Source organism: Zootoca vivipara, chromosome 11, assembly GCF_965207765.1.
Source record: "Zootoca vivipara chromosome 11, rZooViv2.hap1.1, whole genome shotgun sequence".
Lineage (NCBI taxonomy): Eukaryota > Metazoa > Chordata > Lepidosauria > Squamata > Lacertidae > Zootoca > Zootoca vivipara.
In genome coordinates, this window is record NC_142594.1 from 55,028,262 (window position 1) to 55,050,223 (window position 21,962).

Consider the following 21,962-nt stretch of genomic DNA (forward strand, 5'->3'; position numbering starts at 1 on the left):
TTCTAGACGCCTCTCTGTGTGAAAGAAGCAAGCAGGAGGTTTATGATATTTGGGTTATTCCTTCAGAGAAGCTGAGCACAGCTGACTTAAAGTGGTTCTCTTATCTCTTTCGGTCAAGGTCATGCTGACTACAGTGGTACCTTGGTTCTCAAACTTAATCCATTCCGGAAGTCTGGGCTGCATCAATAGGAGTATAGCGTCTAGATCAAGGAAAGTAATAGTACCACTGTATTCTGCTCTGGTCAGACCTCACCTGGAGTACTGTGTCCAGTTCTGGGCACCACAGTTCAGGAAGGATACTGACAAGCTGGAACGTGTCCAGAGGAGGGCAACCAAAATGGTCAAAGGCCTGGAAACGATGCCTTATGAGGAACGGCTTAGGGAGCTGGGTATGTTTAGCCTGGAGAAGAGAAGGTTAAGGGGTGATATGATAGCCATGTTCAAATATATAAAAGGATGTCATATAGAGGAGGGAGAAAGGTTGTTTTCTGCTGCTCCAGAGAAGCGGACACAGAGCAATGGATTCAAACTACAAGAAAGAAGATTCCACCTAAACATTAGGAAGAACTTCCTGACAGTAAGAGCTGTTCGGCAGTGGAATTTGCTACCAAGGAGTGTGGTGGAGTCTCCTTCTTTGGAGGTCTTTAAGCAGAGGCTTGACAGGCATATGTCAAGAATGCTTTGAGGGTGTTTCCTGCTCGGCAGGGGGTTGGACTGGATGGCCCTTGTGGTCTCTTCCAACTCTACGATTCTATGACCCGCTGCCTCTGTCCCATTGGATGCAAAGTTTTTGTTTTTTTAAGCGGCTCTTGACGGATCTTCCCCGGTGGGGTCTCCTCCGCAGGTGCAGCCCACCATGGCCCAGTTTGAAGTGGACACGTTCGCCAAGAGTCACGACCACATGTCGAACTTTTGGAACTCCTGCTACGATGCCTTGATGAGCAGCTCCCAGACGAGGGAGAAGGAGAAAGCAGAAAGCAGGAGGAGGTTCCAGGTAGGCAGCAGTGGGCACGGAGCAGCCTTCTCCAAGCCAGTGCCCTCCAGATACCCTGCGCTACAACTCCCACAACTGGGTTGGCTGGGGCAGATGGGAGTTGTCGTCCCAAGCTTCTAGAGGGCGTCCTCTCTGCGGTAGTGTCCTAGGGCAGGCAAGGAATCCTGAGAATCCGTTTACATTTTTAAAAAGCAAGTTTTCAGCCTGCCTGGTTGCATAAGGTGCTTCCAGGCTAACCTGTTCGTTGAGCATCCGTCCTGATTCGTTTGCAGGGAGATTAGACAACGGTGGCTATTTATTTAGCATTAATGATGGCCCCACCCTTTCCCTGCCGCCTCCCATATTATGGAAAATCTGGCCTTTTGTGGGAAGTGTGTTTGTTGCTGCACGGGACCTCCCGGTCAGCTTATCGAGGCAGGAATTCTGCAAAACCCATTAAGGCCGCTCTCACGTACGCAAGGGTGCATCCTGACCACAAGACTGGTGAGAAACAGTTTCAGGAGGAGCCTGACTGCTAGAATGAAGAGCAGAGCTCCAGATAAGGTGGTGAAGGGTTCTGCGTGTACAGCAAAAACAAACAAACAAACTTGGGTCGTGTAAGTGTTTCCTTTATTTTTAATTTTTTTAAAAAGATTATTACAAAACAATTTACATAGAATGTGAACAAAACGAAAAACAATATAAACAGACACTAACAACACCTCATTTGAGATCACGTACCCTTTAACTTCCGATTCACCTCATTGTGCTTTTTATACCTTACTAGTCTATACGCACTTCATATTTATTATTCTTTTCAGTTAATTATCGCGGGGAGGGATTTACTTTATCATTTCCTTGAACTTCAAGATTCAGTCCAAATTTGTCAGGAGATTTGTGTTATGACAGTACTTTTTAAGATATTCTTTGAATGTTACCCAATCTTTACTAGATTTCTGATTTAGTAAAGATGGATATACAAAAAAACAACAACCACAGAACCCTCTTGATGCACGCAGCCACAGTGGCGAGGATTTTAATAGCAAAAAATTGGAAAGGTGATGTAATCCCCACAAAAAAATGATAGGATATTCAGAACTTGCAAGGATGACTGGGAGAATAAAGAGGACATTGTGTGCTTTCAAGGGCTTTGGTTGGAGGAAGAAATGGCAAGGAGCCAGGGTGGCAGAAAGTGGGTGGCTGGAGAATATACAGCCGAGTTGGCACAGTTTTTCCTATATAGGGTGTGCATTAATGGATACACTTTCACAGACTCATGGGGACTCTGTCTTCTAATGCGTTGCAGTACGATCGCATCTTATGTGGGGGTTTGGTGGCAAGAGTTCTGCGTATCCTCAAAACCGCATCAAACTGCCCCTGAGTGAGCATCTCTTTACCCAGGGTCCCCAAACTAAACTAAGGCCCGGGGGCCGGATGCGGCCTAATTGCCTTCTCAATCTGGTCCGCGGACGGTCCAGGAATCAGCATGTTTTTACATGAGTAGAATGTGTCCTTTTATTTAAAATGCATCTCTGGGTTATTTGTGGGGCATAGGAATTCATTCATATATTTTTGTCAAAATATAGTCCGGCCCCCCGCAAGATCTGAGGGACAGTGGCCTGGCCCCCTGCTGGAAAAGTTTGCTGACCCCTGTCTTTACCCTTTCAGAGCTGGCGGAATGAGTGGGCCTTTTCTGATAAGCAAGGCAAAGTCTACTCGGTGCGCCGGCTCTGGGATGCTCTCACGAGATCTCGCTGGACCGTCCGAATTCCTGCAAGATCTCCTGGGACCGTCCCTGGGCTCCCAAGAGCTAGCTAGGATGCTCAGCGGGCCTTTCTCGGTGAGGGAGGCAGGGAGCATTAAAGCTCTTTTTGCTCCAGGAGAACCTTGTGTGCACTTTTTGGCTTCGCAAGGCTGAAATCGCGCCAGTCAAACATCGAAATTGCAGAATGCACGAAAAAGTATAATTTTCCGACAGCAGAGACGCGAAATGAATGAGTATGATAAAGCTATCCAAATATTAGAAGCCTGGTGGTTTGTGAATCTGGTTTGAGGCTCCTTAACCGAACCCCCAGAAAGGGAATTTTTCTCCCACCTGGAACCTCCTGGCATGTGATTGAACCCCACTCAAAAACTAGCGGTTGCCCCTAGCTGAGCTTGAAAATATCCTGGCATCAGTTGATAGTCTCTCTCTCCCTTTCTGCTTGCATGGATGAACCGCACCTTTCTCTTGCTCCACCTGCAGCAGGGACCCCCTTTCAGCCGAGGGGACCCCTTCCCCTTCCCTTCATCACCCTCTTGCCCTTTTCTCCCCCTCCCCCCGCTCCCCCTCGGTTTCCCCCTTTTGCCAGGAGCTGATCTTGGAGCCGGTGATGAAGAAGGCCAAGCACGAGAACATCCGTCACACCAATATGCTGAAGCAGCTCAACAACCACCAGAACACCGTCCTGAAGCAATGGAAGGCCTTGAAAAGACTGCTCACCTCCCAGCGCTCTGCCTGGGCGGATCGGTAGGGCGCTTCTCCTCCTCCTCCTCCCTCTGCTGGTCTCGAAGCCGCCTTGACCGGCTGCTGGACGGGGCAGGTGACCTTAGAAAAGCTGTGCTTTTAAGATGCTCCCACTTCTGCCTAAGCTATTCCCGGTGACCCTCAGGCGTGGAGGTTTTTCACGACATCCACACGATGATGCCCTCGTCCGAACATCATCCCCCGTTATCCCCACCACTTATTTACAAAAGCATTTATACGCTGCTGTGTCCTAATATATGTAATGGTTTGCAGCAACGAAGCATGAAACTGTGCAACAGAAATAGAAAGTTAAAGAAGTTGCTATTAGTGTATAAAGCCCTAACAATTTGGGACCTGATTTCCCACAAGGTCGCCTATTATTGTTAAACTTTCCATGCTGCCCTTCACAGGGTGATTCGCCTTGTAAAAGCACAAAAGTACGTACCACAGTAACAACAACAACAACAACAACAACAATTTATTGTTTATACCCCGCCCATCTGACTGGGTTTCCCCAGACACTGGGCGGCTTCCAACAGAAATATTAAAATACAATAATTTATTAAACATTAAAAGCGTCCCTAAACAGGGCTGCCTTCAGATGTCTTCTAAAAGTCTAGTAGTTGTTCATCTCCCTGACCTCCGATGGAAGGGCGTTCCACAGGGTGGGTGCCACTACTGAGAAGGCCCTCTGCCTGGTTCCCTGTAACTTGGCTTCTCGCAGTGAGGGAAGTGCCAGAAGGCCCTCGGCATTGGACCTCAGTGTCCGGGCAGAATGGTGGAGGTGGAGACGCTCCTTCAGGTATACTGGGCCCAGGCCGTTTAGGGCTTCAAAGGTCAGCACCAACACTTTGAATGGTGCTCAGAAACGTACTGGGAGCCAATGTAGGTCTTTCAGGACCGGTGTTATGTGGTCTCGGCAGTCGCTCCCAGTCACCAGTCTAGCTGCCGCATTCTGGATTAGTTGCAGTTTCTGGGTCACCTTCAAAGGTAGCATTGCAGTGGTCCAAGCGGGAGATAACTAGAACATGCACCACTCTGGCGAGACAGTCCACAGGCAGGGAGCGTCTCATCCTCCATACCAGATGGAACCGGATAGACAGCTGCCCTGGACACAGAATTGACCTGCGCCTCCATGGACAGCTGTGAGTCCAAAATGACTCCCAGGCTGCACACCTGGTCCTTCAGGGGCACAGTTACCCCATTCAGGACCACGGAGTCCTCCACACCTGCCTGCCTCCTGTCCCCCCAAAACAGTACTTCTGTCTTGTCAGGATTCATTATTTTTATTTTTATTATTAAGAAATTGCCTCGGCCTCATCCTTCCTGTTCATGCCCAGGATGCTGGAAGGGAGGACCTTATTGATCCACTCTCCTTTCTCTCTCTCCCTCTCCCTCTCCCTCTCCCTCTCCCTCTCTCTCCAGAAATCCTCCTGAGATCCACTGGAAGTTGTCATGTGCCGAGACCTACTCTCGAATGCGGCTTAAGCTGGTACCGAACTACAACTTTGACCGTCACACGGAGGCCAGCGCTCTGCGTGACAATCAGGGTGAGGAGGAGCCGCCCTGGGCGTAAATGGGGGCAGCTTTTGGTGATGGCCCATCGCACAGCCCCGTTTCTATCAGCCAGCATCGGTGTGGCAGACTAGGGACCAGGGTTCAAATCCCCACTCGGTCGTGAAGCTCTCTGACTGACCTTGGGCCATGCGCCAGTCTTGCCTACCTCGCAGGGTCCTTTGCGGGATAAATACGGGGAGTAGAGCCACGGACCCCTGCCTTGACCTTGGGGGAAAGGTGCACTATAAATGCTGCAGTGAAAAATCATCCTCTTCCTGCATTGGACTAGAGCAGTGTTTCCCAACCTTGTGTCTCCAGCTGTTTTTGGACTACAACTCCCATCATCCCTAGCTAGCAAGACCAGTGGTCAGGAATGATGGGAATTGTAGTCCGAAAACAGCTGGAGGCACAAGGTTGGGAAACACTGGACTAGAGGACCTTTCCATCTCTACAGTTCTATGACTCTTACCATTTGTTGATTGTTCCTCGGGCATTCAACCCCCTGTCCCAGTGCGGGCGTGAGGTCAGGGTCCTGATCCCAGCGTTCGTTTCCTCTACCTTCCAGGGGCCGATTATTTGCACAGCCCGGCAGAGCCGATCCCCTTAGCCGTCGCCAAGGAAGCAAAGGTCAGCGAAATGCAGGATGACCAGCTGGCGGAAGAAGACCTCTCCTTCCTGGATAACCAGTAAGTTCTCTTCCGGGCAACCGTGTGATAGATCGCATCCAAAGGGGGGTTCGCGCAGCGCAGAGTTAAACTCTGGAACTCCCTTCCGCAGGAGGCGCCAACCTGGATGCCTTTAAAAGAGGGCTAGGCAAATTCACAGAGGAAGAGAGGGCTTTCTCTGGCTCCTAGCCAGAGGGGAGAGTTGCTCTTATGCTCAGATCCTGCATGCTGGTTTCCCACAGTCCTCTCCCCATATAAACTGACCCAGTCTCTGCAATCATCCTCTGATGCCCTTTCTTTGCGTGCCTCCTCCTCGAGAGGTCCAAGGGGTGGCAACACGAGAGCGGGGCCTTTTCTGCAGTGGCTCCACGTTTGGGGAATGCTCTTCCTAGGAAGGTTCGCCCAGCACCTTCATTATGCATCTTTAGGTGCCAGGAGAGAATGTTCCTCTCCAACCAGGCCTTTGGCTGATCAATACCATACAGTGGTACCTCGGTTTATGAACACAATTGGTTCCGTAAGTCTGTTCATAAACTGAAGTGTTCATAAACTGAAGCGAACTTTCCCATTGAAAGTAATGGAAAGTGGATTAATCCGTTCCAGATGGGTCCGCGGCGTTCGTAAACCAAAAATTTGTAAACCGAGGTGTTCATAAACCGAGGTTCCACTGTACGGTCTTTTAAACATGTTTGTGGGAGGAGGGGTTATTGCAGGCATTCCCAAACTTCGGCCCTCCAGATGTTTTGGACTACAATTCCCATCTCCCCCAACCACTGGTCCTGTTAGCTAGGGATCATGGGAGTTGTAGGTCAAAACATCTGGAGGGCCACAGTTTGGGGATGGCTGGGTTATTGCTTTGCTTTGTAACTATTTTGTGCTCTTATCCTGTATTTGTGTCTTGGGAACCGCCCTGAGAACTTCGGATGAAGGGTGGTTAATAAATTTATTAAATAATAATAATACAGTGGTACCTTGGTTCTCAAACTTAATCCGTTCCGGAAGTCCGTTCCAAAACCAAAGCTTTCCAAAAAGAAGGCACGCTTTCCCATAGAAAGTAATGCAAAATGGATTAATCCGTTCCACCCTTTGTTTTTTGTTTTTGTTTTTTATTGAGTTATTACAGAAACAAAAAGAACAAAGAAAAAAATATAAATTACACCCGTACCATGCAGAAAGTAAAATACAATGATTACAAAACCGAATACAAAACACAAATGACTTCCCGTCTACTCCTTAATTCAGATATAGAAAATTGGTTGCCGATATAAACTATTATCATGATTAAACTGCTTCTTCATTAATCTTGAGTCTCACATTGTTCTGGAAGCTACTGCTGAAATTAGTCAAATGCTGCAACAGAATTTAAACTGCTATAAAATAAAATAAAAATCCTTCAGTAGCACCTTAAAGACCAACTAAGTTTTTATTTTGGTATGAGCTTTTGTGTGCATGCACACTTTGTCAGATACACTGAAACAGAATTCCGGAAGTCCGTTCCAAAACCAAGGCACACTTTCCCAGAAAAAGTAATGCAAAATGGATTAATCCATTCCAGACTTTTAAAAACAACCCCTAAAACAGCAATTTAACATGAATTTTACTATCTAACGAGACCGTTGATCCATAAAATGAAAGCAATAAACAATGTACTGCAGTCACACAATCCATCAGTAGCTGAACTGGGCTCCACATAGTCACAAAAACAAAAGAGCTGCAAAAACAAAAAAACCAAATAAATAGCAAAAACAGACAGACCTCAGCGTAACACTCAAATCGGAAGCGTAACACGCAAAACGGAGCACATTCGGCTTCCGGAAAAAAGTTCACAAACCAGAACACTTACTTCCGGGTTTGCAGTGTTTGGGTTCCAAGTTGTTTGAGTACCAAGGCGTTTGAGAACCAAGGTAGCACCGTAATAATAATAATAATAACCCAGATGGCCTTCCAACGAGGTACAGTGGTACCTCGCAAGACGAATGCCTCGCTCAACGAAAAACTCGCAAGACGACAGCGTTTTGCGTTGCGCAAGGCGTCTCGCAAAACGAAGTTTAAATGGCCGTGCTTCGCAAGACGATTTTTTTCTAAAGCCACAGCGCCACCTAGAGGATTTACAGTGGAAATACGATGGTGCCTCGCAAGACGACGTTTTTGCAATACGACAAGACTCGCGGGACGAATTAATTCCGTCTTGCGAGGTACCACTGTATAAAGGAATGTGCCAAAACGCCAAGCATCCTTCGTCCGTCCCTTCCAGGGTGGAGCCCAAAGAACAAAGTCAGAGAGAGAAGCTGGTGATCTCTGAGGACTGCGAGCTGATCACCATCGTGGCCGTGATCCCGGGGCGGCTAGAAGTCACCACTCAGCACATCTACTTTTACGACAGCAGCAGTGAGAAGGATGAGACCGAGGAAGGTAAGGGTAAGGGGGGGTGAGGTGGCCCTTCTCCCAGGAAGCGCAGCCTGCAGCTCTCTTTCAAATCAGAACCAGTGAAGGCGGTGAAGGTCCTGTGTGAGTGCCTGGAGGTGGTTGGAGGATGGATGGCGGCTAACAGATTGAGGTTGAATCCTGACAAGACAGAAGTACTGTTTGTGGGGGACAGGAGGTGGGCAGGTGTGGAGGACTCCCTGGTCAGCCTGGGAGTCATCTTGGACTCACAGCTGTCCATTCTGTGTCCAGGGCAGCTGTCTATCAGCTCCATCTGGTACGCAGGCTGAGACCCTCCCTGTCGGCGGACTGTCTCGCCAGAGTAGTGCATGCTCTGGTTATCTCCCGTTTGGACTACTGTAATGCGCTCTACGTGGGGCTACCTTTGAAGGTGACCCGGAAACTGCAACTAATCCAGAATGCGGCAGCTAGACTGGTGACTGGGAGCAGCCGCCGAGAACACATAACACCGGTCTTGAAAGACCTACATTGGCTCCCAGTACGTTTCCGAGCACAATTCAAAGTGTTGATGCTGACCTTTCAAGCCCTAAATGGCCTCGGTCCAGTATACCTGAAGGAGCGTCTCCACCCCGATCGTTCTACCGGGACACTGAGGTTCAGTTCTGGCGGTTCCCTCGTTGCGAGAAGCCAAGTTGCAGGGAACCAGGCAGAGGGCCTTCTCGGTAGGGGCACCCGCCCTGTGGGACGCCCTCCTATCAGATGTCAAAGAGAGAAACAGCTACCAGATTTTTAGAAGACATCTGAAGGCAGCCCTGTTTAGAGAGGCTTTTAATCTTTAATCAATTATTTTATTCTTCTGTTGGAAGCCGCCCAGAGTGGCTGGGGAAACCCAGCCAGATGGGCGGGGTATAAATAATAAATTATTATTATTATTATTATTATTATTATTATTATTATTATTATTATTATTATCATGGCCTCTCCAAAAAGAAACAGGAACTCTGATCTACTTGATTTCACTGTCATGGAATTCTACTCAATATTGATCCAGTGTAGATTCCAATGTACAGTGGTACCTCTGGATGCGAACGGGATCCGTTCCGGAGCCCCATGCACAACAAGAGCAGTACTCAACCTGAAGTGCCGAGTCTGCGCATGCTTGCCGCACGTTTTGGCGCGCCTGCGCATGCACGAATCGCCGAACACGGAAGTAATCCGTTCCGTTACTTCCAGGTTCGGCGCGTTCGTAACCCGTGTTGTATGCAACCCGCAGCATTCATATCTAGAGGTATGACTGTATGGTTAGCAGAGTAAAAAGTTAAACGCGTTGCAGGATTCCCCAAAAATACTCCAGAGGCAATGAATATTTCATCCAGCAGAACTTTACTGCTACTGAAGGTAAATGAGCAGAATGGTCACAAATCCAATACATTCGGGATTGGTGCTGTTCATAAGAAATCCAGTTGCAGCAGACTTAACTTAAACTTAAACCTTAACACTATGTTTAAACCTTAACACTATCTACAGAACACCACACCAGAAGGAAGAGAGATGGGAAGAGAAAGTGAAAACAAGGCTCCTTCTGGCCTTATTATAGTCAGCATGACCTTGTCAGAAGAGATAAGAGAACCACTTTAAGCCAGCTGCTGTATTCAGCTTCTCTGAAGGAATAACCCAAACATCAGGAACCTTCTGCTTGTTTCTTTCACACAGAGAAGCTTCCAGGACCCTCTGGAATTAATTAGAATAGGAAAGATCTCTGCACATCAGATCAATACTTTCTGCACCAAGAAATGCAAACTGACAAGTCACAAGGGGCCAGAAAAATAAGTGGCGCTTAGTTTGCAAACAGGTTGTTGAGATAGCACCCATGGGTGTCTCACCAGAGGGTGCTGTTGTTGTTTTTTACTTACCGGGTTTTCCCTGCAGAGGGCAAATACGGATTAAACAGGCTGGGAGAGGGGCTTGCATTTTGGTGTCAACAACCTTGTGTGAATGGTGCAACAATGTGGCATGTGTGAGGAGACACACACACACACACACCAATCCCACATCAAAGGTGCCACTGGGAAGCATCCCAGGTGGGAAGTGGGAAATTCAGGTTCCCATTCCTGAGTAGCCAAAGTTGCAGCTGTCAGGAGCAGGTCAGCAATAAATCACACAGAGTAAGTGAAGTTCACTGTTTCTGTTAGGAGAAACAAGTTGCTCCGTACTGCCAGGCCTAGTGAGCGCAGCAACTCCTCCTGGCAGGTCTTGCCCCTGTGAGACTGAAGGTTGCTGCCCTTCCCACAGCCACCTAAGTCTCCTACCCTCCAGGGTCCTTGCAAAGCAATCTGAGACTATGCCGATGCGTCTGCCTCTGATCCTCCCTCTTCATCCCTCTTCTGGTCCTGGGAGACCACAGGAGGCATGACCAGAAACCCTTGGGGGTTCCCCCCCTAGTCCCTCCCACCATTCCTCTGCATCCAACCAGTCCTTGGCAACAGCAGAGCATTGCTTTGGGCTCTCCACACTTGAGAGATTAAGCGCTGTGATCCTCTTACCCAGGAATCGGCTACGACTTCAAGCGCCCCCTGTCTCAGCTCCGGGAACTGCACCTCCGGCGCTACAACCTCCGCAGGTCCGCCCTGGAGTTCTTCTTCATCGACCAGGCAAACTACTTCCTCAACTTCAAGAAAAAGGTAACGGCAGCCGGGTCCCTCCTCCTCCTCCTCATCTTTTGATCTCCTAGTAAAGCACATCTTTTTTATTATTATTATTATTTATTGTTTGATTCATTGGCAAATGCACAGCTTCTGCAGACCCAGCACCCTTCTGGGAGAGTCGGCCGCTGGGTTGGCAACGGATAATAACACCCTGCTGGTTTTTCTGCCCTTTCTCTCTCCCAGGTCCGGAACAAGGTTTATTCTTCCATCCTTGGCCTCCGACCCCCGAATCAGATCTATTTTGCCAGCCGATCGCCGCAGGACTTGCTGAAAGCCTCGGGCTTGACTCAGGTGCTTAATTTAACATTGTCTTTTCATCACAAGCAAATCTGATAGGCACAGACACTCCTGAATCTTGAGAATGAAGGCAAGTGGTTTGCAGCCTTGCCTCCTGTTTAGAGAAGTTTTTAATGTTTGATGTTTTATCATGTTTTTCATATTCTGTTGGGAGCCGCCCAGAGTGGCTGGGGAAACCCAGAAAGATGGGTGGGCTATAAATAATAAATTATTCTTATTCTTATTATCCTGGGGGGGGGGGAGCGTTAATAAACAATGGGGCACTGGATGTGTAAATGACCCTCAGGGTTTGAAAAGCTGGCATTGCTGGTTCAAGTCCACCCGTTTCGTCGAATTAGTTATAGTTTTAATCGGATTTTGAATAAATGTGCAATTAATTGTTACTGTTTACAATTTTTCTGGGTTACTGACTTCCTCGGTGGGTCGTACAAACCACTATTCTGAATAATGCTTTTTATAGGGTAGAGTAGGGTGGCACTGGGGATGAATTTATGGCCAGAAAAAGTATGGCATCCTATACCGTTGCCATTTTGGAAGAGTGGGAAGTCACCGCTGCTTTTTCGGCCATGTGGAAGCCACCCGGATTCTGTGAACTGGGTAGCTTGGAGGTTGGAGCCGGTTTGGGGAGAGCCTCAGCGGACTTTGAGAATGTCACTGTGAGGTTGCAGCTGAGAAGGTCCTGTGTTCAAATCCCCCCATTTGAAACCCGGAGAGCAGCTGCCTGTCAGTGCAGACAGAACACAGCTAGATGAACCCGATTCTCTTCAGCGCTTCCTCTGGGTTGAGCCAAAGCTGAATCTGAGCCAGGAGTGAGAGATCCTCCAGTTAAAACCGAAGTGAAGAAGCGAGTGCCTTTGACCATGCGCAGAGTGCATTTCCTTCACTCCTGAGCATATCACAATGGCACTCTTCCCCCAGAGCTAGGAGATGTGAAGAAATGGCTTTCAGGTCACAAATTTGATTTGTGTGTGTGTGTGTGTGTTACACCCACCTTCTTTAATTTTAGAAACTTGGTGCTCAGGATTTTACCCTGAAATACCTCTGTGGTTCTTTTTAAATGGCTCCTAAACACTTGATTTATCATTTTGTCTCTGGCCCAGAGATGGAAGGAAGATAAAGTTCCCACCAGAGAAGAATGGCAGATTAAGTTGATGGACTATGCCGAAATGGCAAAAATGACCAGAAGAATCATAAATCAGGAAGACCAAAATTTTAATAAGGAATGGGGAAATTTTATAATTTATCTTAAAAACCATTGTAAACAGATAAAATCGTTAGTAGGATTGGAATGTCACTTGTAGTTTAATGGTGAATTTTGGAGATAATTGAGATGTAAAAGATTTGGATTATTATAAAAGATGCAGGAGGAAATGACTAACAATAGGGCCCACAAAGGGGAGGAGGGGAGTCCAGGAGATTCTCTGTAAACTTGTTTTTTTTTATGTTGTATGTTGGATATGTGATTGTAAAACTTTAAATTGAAAAACCAAATGAATAAATTGATTTATTTTTAAAGAATTTACCATTCTGGTCCGGCCATTTTGCCAGATCCTTTACCGAATCCACTGTTTTATTTCCACCCTCCTTTTCCAGAAATGGGTTAACAGGGAGATCTCCAACTTCGAATACCTCATGCAGCTCAACACCATCGCAGGCCGCACCTACAACGACCTCTCCCAGTATCCCGTGGTAAGCATCCGAGGGCGAACCTTTGCCCCTGAGCCTCATCCGGTGCTGCTTAAGATTGTTTCCTCTCCTGCCCCACCCCCCTGCAAACGCTGGATTCCCCCAAGCAGGCAAAACCAGAGGCTCTCCTTTCTCTCCTCCCCTCCAGTTCCCGTGGATCCTGCAGGATTACGTCTCGGAGACTCTGGATCTCAACAACCCTGCTGTGTTCCGGGATCTCTCCAAGCCCATTGGGGTCGCCAACGAGAGGCACGCCAAGGACGTCAAGGAGAAGTGAGTGCAGAGTTTTCTCGGCGGCGTTGCAGCCTTCCCGGGAACGAATGCGGCTGGGAAGGCAGGAAGCATCTCGGTGGGGGGAAATGCCGGGTACCTGCAACATGGGAGTTGTAGTCCAAACCCACCTGAAGGGCAGTGACTGCTCTAGGCCAGGCCTAGGCAAACTTGGCCCTCCGGATGTTTTGGGACTACAACTCCCATCATCCCTAGCTAACAGGACCAGTGGTCAGGGATGATGGGAATTGTAGTCCCAAAACAGATGGAGGGCCGAGTTTGCCTCTATGCCTGCTCTAGGCTTTTGCTTCTCTACATCCCGCCTCTCCTCCCAATTGTCTCTTTAGCCCTTCCCTTCCCAAGTACCACTGCTTTTGCATCAGTTTCTTCCCTCTCCCACCTCTGCCCACCCCAGCAAATTGCAGGAAGACCAGTGTTACAGCTGGGGGTGGGGGAGAAGGACGATTTAACTCTTTACCCCTCGCCTAAGGTCCATATAAAAAGTGCTTTCATCTCAACATTCAAGATAGTAATAATAATATTTATACGATGCCCATCTGTGGGCAGCTCCCAACAGATTAAAAACAGAATAAAACAACAACAACAATTTATTGTTTATACCCTGCCCATCTGGCTGGGTTTCCCCAGCCACTCTGGGCAGCTTCCAACAGAAATATTAAAATACAACAATTTATTAAATATTAAAAACTTCCCTTAATAGGGCTGCCTTCAGATGTCTTCTAAAAGTCAGATAGTTGTTTATTTCCTTGACATCTGCTGGGAGGGCATTCCACAGGGCGGGTGCCACCACCGAGAAGGCCCTCTGTCTGGTTCCCTGCAACTTGGCTTCTCGCAACGAGGGAACCGCCAGAAGGCCCTCGGCGCTGGACCTCAGTGTTTGGGCTGAATGATGGGGGTGGATACGCTCCTTCAGGTATACTGGGCCGAGGCTGTTTATGGCTTTTGACGTCGGCACCAACACTTTGAATTGTGCTTGGAAACATACTGGGAGCCAATGTAGATCATTCAGGACTGGGGTTATACGGTTTCGGAAAGGGGACTAGGAAAGAGGAGCTGCCCAGTAGGGGGAATATCTCAAAGCAGAAAAGCAGCGGCCGAGTCATGCTAAATCGCATGCGCCATTTCAGAACCACCATTGGCGAAAATGCTTCTTGGTGTGTTTGTGGCAGGGGAGTTGCCTTGCTTTCGTTCTGTTTTGCATTTTGTGTTCCCGTGTTGTACCTTTACGATGTGAACCGTCCCATGACGTTTGGATGAAGGGCGGTATATTATTATTATTATTATTATTATTATTATTATTATTATTATTATGTCGGCCATCTTGGAGTCGCCGCACAGACTTGAGTTCTGCTCTTTCTGGCTTTGCCATTCCGCCCATAGGTATGAGAGCTTTGAGGACCCCACGGGCATGATTGACAAGTTCCACTACGGCACCCACTACTCCAACGCAGCCGGCGTCATGCACTACCTGATCCGCACAGAGCCTTTCACTACTCTGCATATCCAGTTGCAAAGCGGGAGGTGGGTGAGAGCAAGCCAGCCGCGGAAAAGAAAGACTTCTCTCTCTCTCTCTCTCTGCTCCTCCAGTAAACACACGCAGACATGATGGGCCGAGCCCTTCCTTGCCGTTTGCTCGTTTCCCTTCTCGTCAAATGGCCACTTAGTGTCATGGAATTCTACTCCATATTGATCCAGGGCAGAACTCCCGACGTATGGTTAGCAGAGTAAAAAGTTAAACACGTCGCAGGATTCCCCAAAAGTAGACCCGAGGCAATTCTGGTCGCAAATCCAATACATTCAAGATTGGCCCTGTCCATCAGAAATCCAGTTCCAGCAGACTTAACTGAAACTTGCAATAACTTATAATAAGTCTAAACCTTAGCACTAAGCATACTATGTACAGAACACCACACCGGAAGGAAAAGAGAGAGAAAGTGAAACCTTCTGGCCTTCCTTTTACAGTCATACTGTAGCCTTGTTAGCTGATAAGGGTTCTTAAGTTGCGCCCAGGCAGGGACAGAGACAGTCACTAATGACACCAGGGTTGAGTTCCATTCAGAGAAAGAGCTTAATTCTTAAATTTAAGAGACTCTTGGTGATCAGCTCACGACAAGAGTAAAGAAACACAAATTTGCAAAGCTTCTTATACACTTCTTGGGCTCCTTTCCCCCTCCTCTGTAAATGTGCGCACGCAAGGGGGTCACAAGTACATATAAGGAAGATCCGTGTCCGGTCCTGTGCATAAACACATGCTGACTCATCAAAGCCTTCAGTAAGACTAGTTTATGCGTCAAGCTAGCAGCTTCCAGCGTCAAGCTCATCCGCTGATGAGCCTTTCTCTGTGTTCCAGACAAGGCCAACTTATTCGGCCTTGATAGGAAGCTGTCTCACTTACATTACACTTTGGCACACAGAGAGGCAGAGAGGAAAGCATTTTAAGAAGCATTTTAGGAGGAAAGCATCCCAGGGTTATGCAGGGCTAAGCCATACAATCAGAATTATACAATGCAAACTATATGATCAGATTTAGCTCAATAATACAATTAGCAATTCTCTCTCCACAATAATACAATTAGCAATTCTCAATAATACAATTAGCAATTCTCTCTCTTACGTCCGCTGCGGGTTACGTCTTTTCAGGTTGCGTCCTGCGGTAAACCGGAAGTACCGGAAGGGGTTACTTCCAGGTTTTGCCACTCGCGCATGCGCAATAGTGCTAAATCGTGCTTTGCTCACAAGCGCCAGATCGTGCCGTGCACCTGCGCAGATACGGCGTTTCAGGTTGCGGGCTTTTCATGTTGTGAACGGGCCTCCGGAACGGATCCCGTTCGCAACCAGAGGTACCACTGTATAGTTAGCATGACCTTGACTGAAAGAGATAACAGAACCAGTTTAAGGCAGCGGTACTCAGCTTCTCTGAAGGAATAACCCAAACCTCATGAACCTTCTGCTTCTTTCTTTCACACAGAGAAGCTTCCAGAACTCTCTTGAACTGAGTAGAATAGGAAAGATCTCGACACATCAGATCAATACTTTCTGCACTAGGAAATGCAAACTGACGCTTAGTGCATTACCGCCTAGGAACCAGGAATGTGCGTCTCTGCCCATTTTGACAAGGCGGTGGTAGCCGCCGACTTGGGACGGCTTTAGCGGAGAGGATCGGACAAATTCCCACTCTGCAGCCTTGCAATTTAATCTCTCGCTCTTATGCCGGCAGGTTTGACTGCTCCGACCGGCAGTTTCACTCTGTCCCCGCCGCCTGGCAAGCCCGCATGGAGAACCCTGTGGACGTGAAGGAGCTGATCCCGGAATTCTTCTACTTTACGGACTTCCTGGAGAACCAAAACAGTAAGTGTTCCTTTCCTGGGCTGGTTCAGATTCCCAGGCCATCTGGGCTGCCAATTCCGCTGGCCAACAGGGACCAGGCAGAAGCCGCCGAGGAGTTCGCCAGCAGGAGGTAAGTCCTCCTCCTCTTGCAGCCAAGTATTTGGAGAGGCCTTGTATTCAAACACGAAGTCAGAAGGTCAGAAGATCCCAAGTTGGCTGCTGCTGCTGGGTAGAGAGGGCTCCGTTTTGTTTCGTTTTTTGTTCTAAATTGCTGTTATTTTTTACCTATGTCATTTTGAACTGTGATATTAATGCTGTATTCTTAGTTTTAGATTTTGATATACGTGAAAATTGTTTTCCATTTGGTTGTGTATTTTTTGATGTGGTTTATTTATTGTTTGTGACTTTTTAAATTGTGTAGATCTTGTCATGTTGTAAGCCGCCCTGAGCATTGTTTTTAACTGTGGAAAGGCGGCATACAAATAAAAAAATGAAATGAAATGAAGCTCAGTCCCGGCAATAGCCAGGCAGGGCTGGGTCAGGCCTCTCTTATCCTCAATTTAACATTGGGAAGCGGCCGGAAAGCGGCAAAATGGGTCTTTTCAGAGTTTGCCCAAGGGGAGAGAGAAGGATACTCCTTGCCCCGAAGGTGGTGAGGATGCTTCAAAACCGCCCACCCCTGCCTTGCTCTGCAAATCTGGCCTATAGCTTCACCCTTAGGTGGGTAAGCAGAGATCAAGGGGAGACGTCAGGGACCGCCAGTAAGATGCGTAACTTTGTAGTAACGAGTCCATACCTGCCAAGTCTCCCGCAGAAAAATACGGGATCAACAGCAGCAGCGGCACCAGAAGTTGTTCGGCGGCCATCTTGGGGGTGGCCGCATGGCGACGGCCATCTTAGGGGTGGCCATGCGGCCACCTCCAAGATGGCTGCCGCCATGTGGCCACCCCTAAGATGGCCGCCGGACATGCGTAGAAGATATTTCCGGTGCCAGCGGCAGCCATTTTCTGTTGCCCATAGATGGGCAAACTGGCACTAGAAAAATGGCTGCCGACAGGAGCGGATTTAAGGGAGATTTACGGGAGAGGAGCTCAAACGGGAGACCGCCGGGGGTTTCCCGGGGAATACGGGGTACTTGGCAGCTATGAACGAGTCCCATACGTTGATCATGCCATGTGTGAGTTGCTGGTCCTTGACTCTGGAAATCGGAAGTGCAGTTTGTAAAAGCTTGGGGAGCTAAGGTGGTTTTTTTAGAGGGAAGGGACAGCGGAGAACGCTGGTTTTGGCTGCCTGCTCTATGCTCCCACATTTTCCCACCCTGCAGGCTTTGATCTAGGCTCTCTGCAGATGTCGAATGAGAAAGTGGGAGACGTCGTCCTTCCCAGGTGGGCCAAATCCCCAGAAGATTTCATCCACAAGCACCGGAAAGCCCTGGTAAGAGGAGCAATGCTCCACATTGCACAGGCAGGCAGGGCAATGGAGAGGGAGAAAGATTTTGTTGCTATAAATAATAATACTACCCTCCTTTTCCTTTAGTTTTAACTAAGCCCAAATGCTTTAATTGCTGAGGGCAAGTTGCTGAAAGTCGAGGGGTGTTCTGCATCTTTTTTTTCTGAGGCCATTTCATTCTGGTATGTGGCTGTAGTTAGGGAAATAAAGTATGCAACGTGCCTGTCAGAGGTTATTGCGGCTACTCCTGAGTAACGACTCTCCACAAACTTGTCTTTCAGAGTCTTTATTGGTGCACATTATTTACAGTGTGATGAGCTGTTGGTTTCATGTCCACTATTCCGTGTCAGAATCCGGCACTGCCCCTTTTCGCCCCTTGGGCCAACATAAGAGCCTGGGGACAGCGAATCTCCTCCCTTTCCTCCTCCTCCTCCTTAATTCCGCTGCCGGGGGAAAGGGTCTACGCTCCGTCTTTTCCCTCTCCCCCCCTTTCCGTCTCTCTCTCTTCCCGCCTGTGGAGCAGGGGCTCTTCCCTGCTGCCGGAGCCCTGGCTCTCCCTCTCTGCTTCCTGACTCCCTCCTTCAGACCCTGCGCTTCCGTGGCTGCTTGGGGAGGAGCTGCTCCTGATGATAGGGGGCGGTTCGCTATACTCTCTCCCCCTTACAGTGCCCTTTTCCAAACAGTGAGCCACGCGCTTTTTATTAAATTCCTTCTTTTCAGTCTCACACAAAGGACACCTCGGCGTCTTAGCGATATGCAAATCCATTTTAAAATTTAAAAATCCGCTGAAATTGATCAGCAGAATGACCCGACTTAGGGCAAAAAAACCCTACTTTTCCCCTCATGAAACAGGTTTGCCTGCATTTGCAAAACAAAACAAAAAAGATGCAAAAAGTTTCACATTTATGCTCGGAAATGTACTGGGAGCCAACATAGGTCTTTCAAGTCTGGTGTTATGTGGTCTCGGCGGCCGCTCCCAGTCACCAGTCTAGCTGCCGGATTCTGGATTAATTGCAGTGTCTCTGCATTTCGGTTACAGTGGTACCTTGGTCTTCGAACAGAATGCATCCCAGGAGTCTGTTCAACTCCCGGGACAGTTCAGAAACCAAACTCCGGCTTGCAATTGGCTGCAGGAGCGTCCCGCAGCCAATCGGAAGCCGCTCCGGACATCCGGCTTCCAAAAATCATTCAAAAACCGTAACGCTCATTTCCGTGTTTCGATCGTTCGGGAACTGATTTGTTCGGAAGCCAAGGCGTTCGGCTTCCAAGGTACGACTGTATTTGTATCTGAGCAGATTGCACCCTGGGAAAAGCGATGGTGTTTTGGTTTGTTTTAGTGGCATGCAAGCCGGCCTGTGCTGTGCTTTGATCTCATCATCCCCTTGTGTCCTTGGCAGGAGTCGGAGTACGTGTCTGCCCACCTGCACGAGTGGATTGACTTGATCTTTGGGTACAAACAGCGGGGCCCAGCCGCTGTGGAAGCGCTGAATGTCTTCTATTACTGCACGTATGAAGGTAAGGTGGGACCTCGTTGCATCTGCTGCGTCAGGTTGGGCTAGATGACCCATGGGGTCCCTGTGATTCTGTATGTAGTACCTCTGGTGGGGGACACACCGTGTTCCTTCTAGGCTAGTCTGTCTTGCCTGGGGCTCCTGGAAGCTGTCGGCATGCAACAGCGGCCACAATCCCAGGAAACGGCTTCGACTGGCCGGCTAAACCAGGTGAGGGGAGCCGATGGGTCTCAAACCCTCAGTGAGTTGGGGATTTTCCCTAAATGCAAAAACAGGCTCTGGCAGATGGAGCAAATGAGACCAAGAGTGGGTCTAACGGTCAATGCGCTCTATGTTTCACCTTTGAAGGTGACCCAGAAACTGCAATTAATCCAGAATCCGGCAGCTAGACTGGTGACTGGGAGCGGCCGCCGAGACCACATAACACCAGACTTGAAAGACCTATGTTGGCTCCCAGTACATTTCCGAGCACAATTCAAAGTGTTGGTGCTGACCTTTAAGGCCCTAAACAGCCTCGGTCCAGTATACCTGAAGGAGCGTCTCCACCTCCATCGTTCTGCCCAGACACTGAGGTCCAGCTCCGAGGGCCTTCTGGTGGTTCCCTCAATAATAATAATAATAATAATTTTATTTATACCTCGCCCTTCCCAGTCAAGACTGGGCTCAGGGTGGCTAACAAGAATATCAAAGCAAGCATAAAAGAAACAATTCAGTTAAAATGCAGATTAAATACAATGTTAGAATTCAGTTTTAAAATTAGGACTCTACAAGTGCAACCTCATTGAAATATCTGTAGGATAAAGCCTTAGGGGAGGGTAACATCGGGGTCAGACTGAGTCAGTCCAAAGGCCAAGCAGAACAGCTCCGTCTTGCAGGCCCTACGAAAAGGTGACAACTCCCGCTGGGCCCTAGTCTCCTGAGTGAGTGAGAGCGTTCCACCAGGTCGGGGCTAGTACTGAGAAGGCCCTGGTCCTGGTCGAGGCCAGTCTAACCACCTTGTGACTCGGGATCTCCAGTATGTTTTTATTTGTGGACCTTAATGTCCTCTACGGGGCATACCGGGAGAGGCGGTCCCGTAGGTATGAAGTGCAAGAAGTGGGGTTGCAGGAACCAGGCAGAGGGCCTTCTCAGTGGTGGCACCCGCCCTGTGGAACGCCCTCCCATCAGATGTCAAAGAGAAAAATTTAATGTTTGAAGTTTTGTTCTATTTTTAGTGTTCTGTTGGGAGCTGAGAGTGGCTGGGGTTGGGCAGGATATAAATAATAAAATCGTGAAGCTCAGGCTCCAATACTTTGGCCACCTCATGAGAAGAGAAGAATCCTTGGGAAAGACCCTGATGTTGGGAAAGATTGAGGGCACTAGGAGAAGGGGACGACAGAGGACAAGATGGTTGGACAGTGTTCTCGAAGCTACGAACATGAGTTTGACCAAATTGCGGGAGGCAGTGCAAGACAGGAGTGCCTGGCGTGCTATGGTCCATGGGGTCACGAAGAGTCGGACACGACTAAACGACTAAACAACAACAATTATTATTATTATTATTATTATTATTATTATTAAAGAAGGCAGTTTTTGCATGGGCTGCAGAGGGAAGTGAGGGGCAGATGGGGCAACCCTACTCCAATCTGGAGTCCCTAATTGACGCATCTTCTGGGCCACAGGTCCCCCCAGCCCTGATTTACACTGCATTTTGTATGTTCCTCCTGCCACCCGAAACTTATTTATTTCAGGGGCAGTAGACTTGGATGCCATCGCCGACGAGACCCAAAGGAAGGCTCTGGAGGGCATCATCAGTAACTTTGGGCAGACCCCCTGCCAGCTCCTGAAGGTAGGAAGATGTCTTGCGGATTTTTGCCCAAAAGGCATCCGGGGGAGGAGGGCAACACCTGACCTGTAGGCAGGCGGCCATTTTGCAAGGCCCAGGTGGAAGCTAGCAGAAGGCGGGTGTCACGGTCCTTGTTTGGCTACTTCTGAGAAACTAGTACCACAGCCATTCTGTCTTTAAGGCTTTTATTTTGCCTGATATTTACAATGTGATTCAGTATCAAGAATACAAGTCTGACGAAGATTCTCCCAATGCCTGGCGTCTGCTCCTCCCCCAGCATAGTAAGCGTGGGATTCCTGCCCTCCTCCCTTTGCGCCTGCGCACCTTGGAATGTCTTAAGTCAGGCATGAACTTAAAAGGGCGAGGCATCTCCCCGCTGGACACTTTCCCTGATCCCTCCCCCTGATATCCTGTCTGAGGTTGCAGTAAGGGCTCTAGGATGCTGCCTGAGCCAGGGTGCCTCTCTTCTGCGATTGTCAGGGAATGCTCACTGCTAGAACAATCCCTAACATCGGGCAATGCCCTGGATTGCATCTCTCTGCTTCTCTTAGGCCCACGTTGAAAACAGGGTCTGTTTTTGAATTTTACGTACCGCTCACAACTTTTGTTTCAGATTTATTTCATTGCATGCATACCCCACATTTTTAAGTGGCTCACTTAAGTGGTTTCCCCCCCCCCTCCCCATTTTAACCCCACAACTGGTTAGGCTGAGAGGCCGTGACGGGCCCAAGGCCACCCAGCGTGCTTCGTAGCCGAGGGAGGATTCGAACCCAGCTCTCTCCCAG

The 21,962-nt window shown here is 48.6% G+C and overlaps 1 protein-coding gene across 5 annotated transcripts in view; it reads left to right on the forward strand.

The window, feature by feature from the left end:
- Positions 1–21,962, forward strand: part of NBEAL2 (neurobeachin like 2) — a 191,056-nt gene that overhangs the window by 155,404 nt on the left and 13,690 nt on the right. For all 5 annotated transcript variants that reach the window (XM_060281001.2, XM_060281002.2, XM_060281005.2 and 2 more), the window contains 14 exons: positions 845–994; positions 3,325–3,482; positions 4,905–5,029; positions 5,602–5,722; positions 7,956–8,113; positions 10,634–10,767; positions 10,975–11,082; positions 12,682–12,777; positions 12,923–13,047; positions 14,446–14,586; positions 16,283–16,413; positions 17,717–17,826; positions 19,239–19,356; positions 21,083–21,180. In XM_060281001.2, the coding sequence (XP_060136984.2) occupies positions 845–994; positions 3,325–3,482; positions 4,905–5,029; positions 5,602–5,722; positions 7,956–8,113; positions 10,634–10,767; positions 10,975–11,082; positions 12,682–12,777; positions 12,923–13,047; positions 14,446–14,586; positions 16,283–16,413; positions 17,717–17,826; positions 19,239–19,356; positions 21,083–21,180 (1,773 nt within the window). The remainder of the gene's footprint in view (positions 1–844; positions 995–3,324; positions 3,483–4,904; positions 5,030–5,601; positions 5,723–7,955; positions 8,114–10,633; positions 10,768–10,974; positions 11,083–12,681; positions 12,778–12,922; positions 13,048–14,445; positions 14,587–16,282; positions 16,414–17,716; positions 17,827–19,238; positions 19,357–21,082; positions 21,181–21,962) is intronic.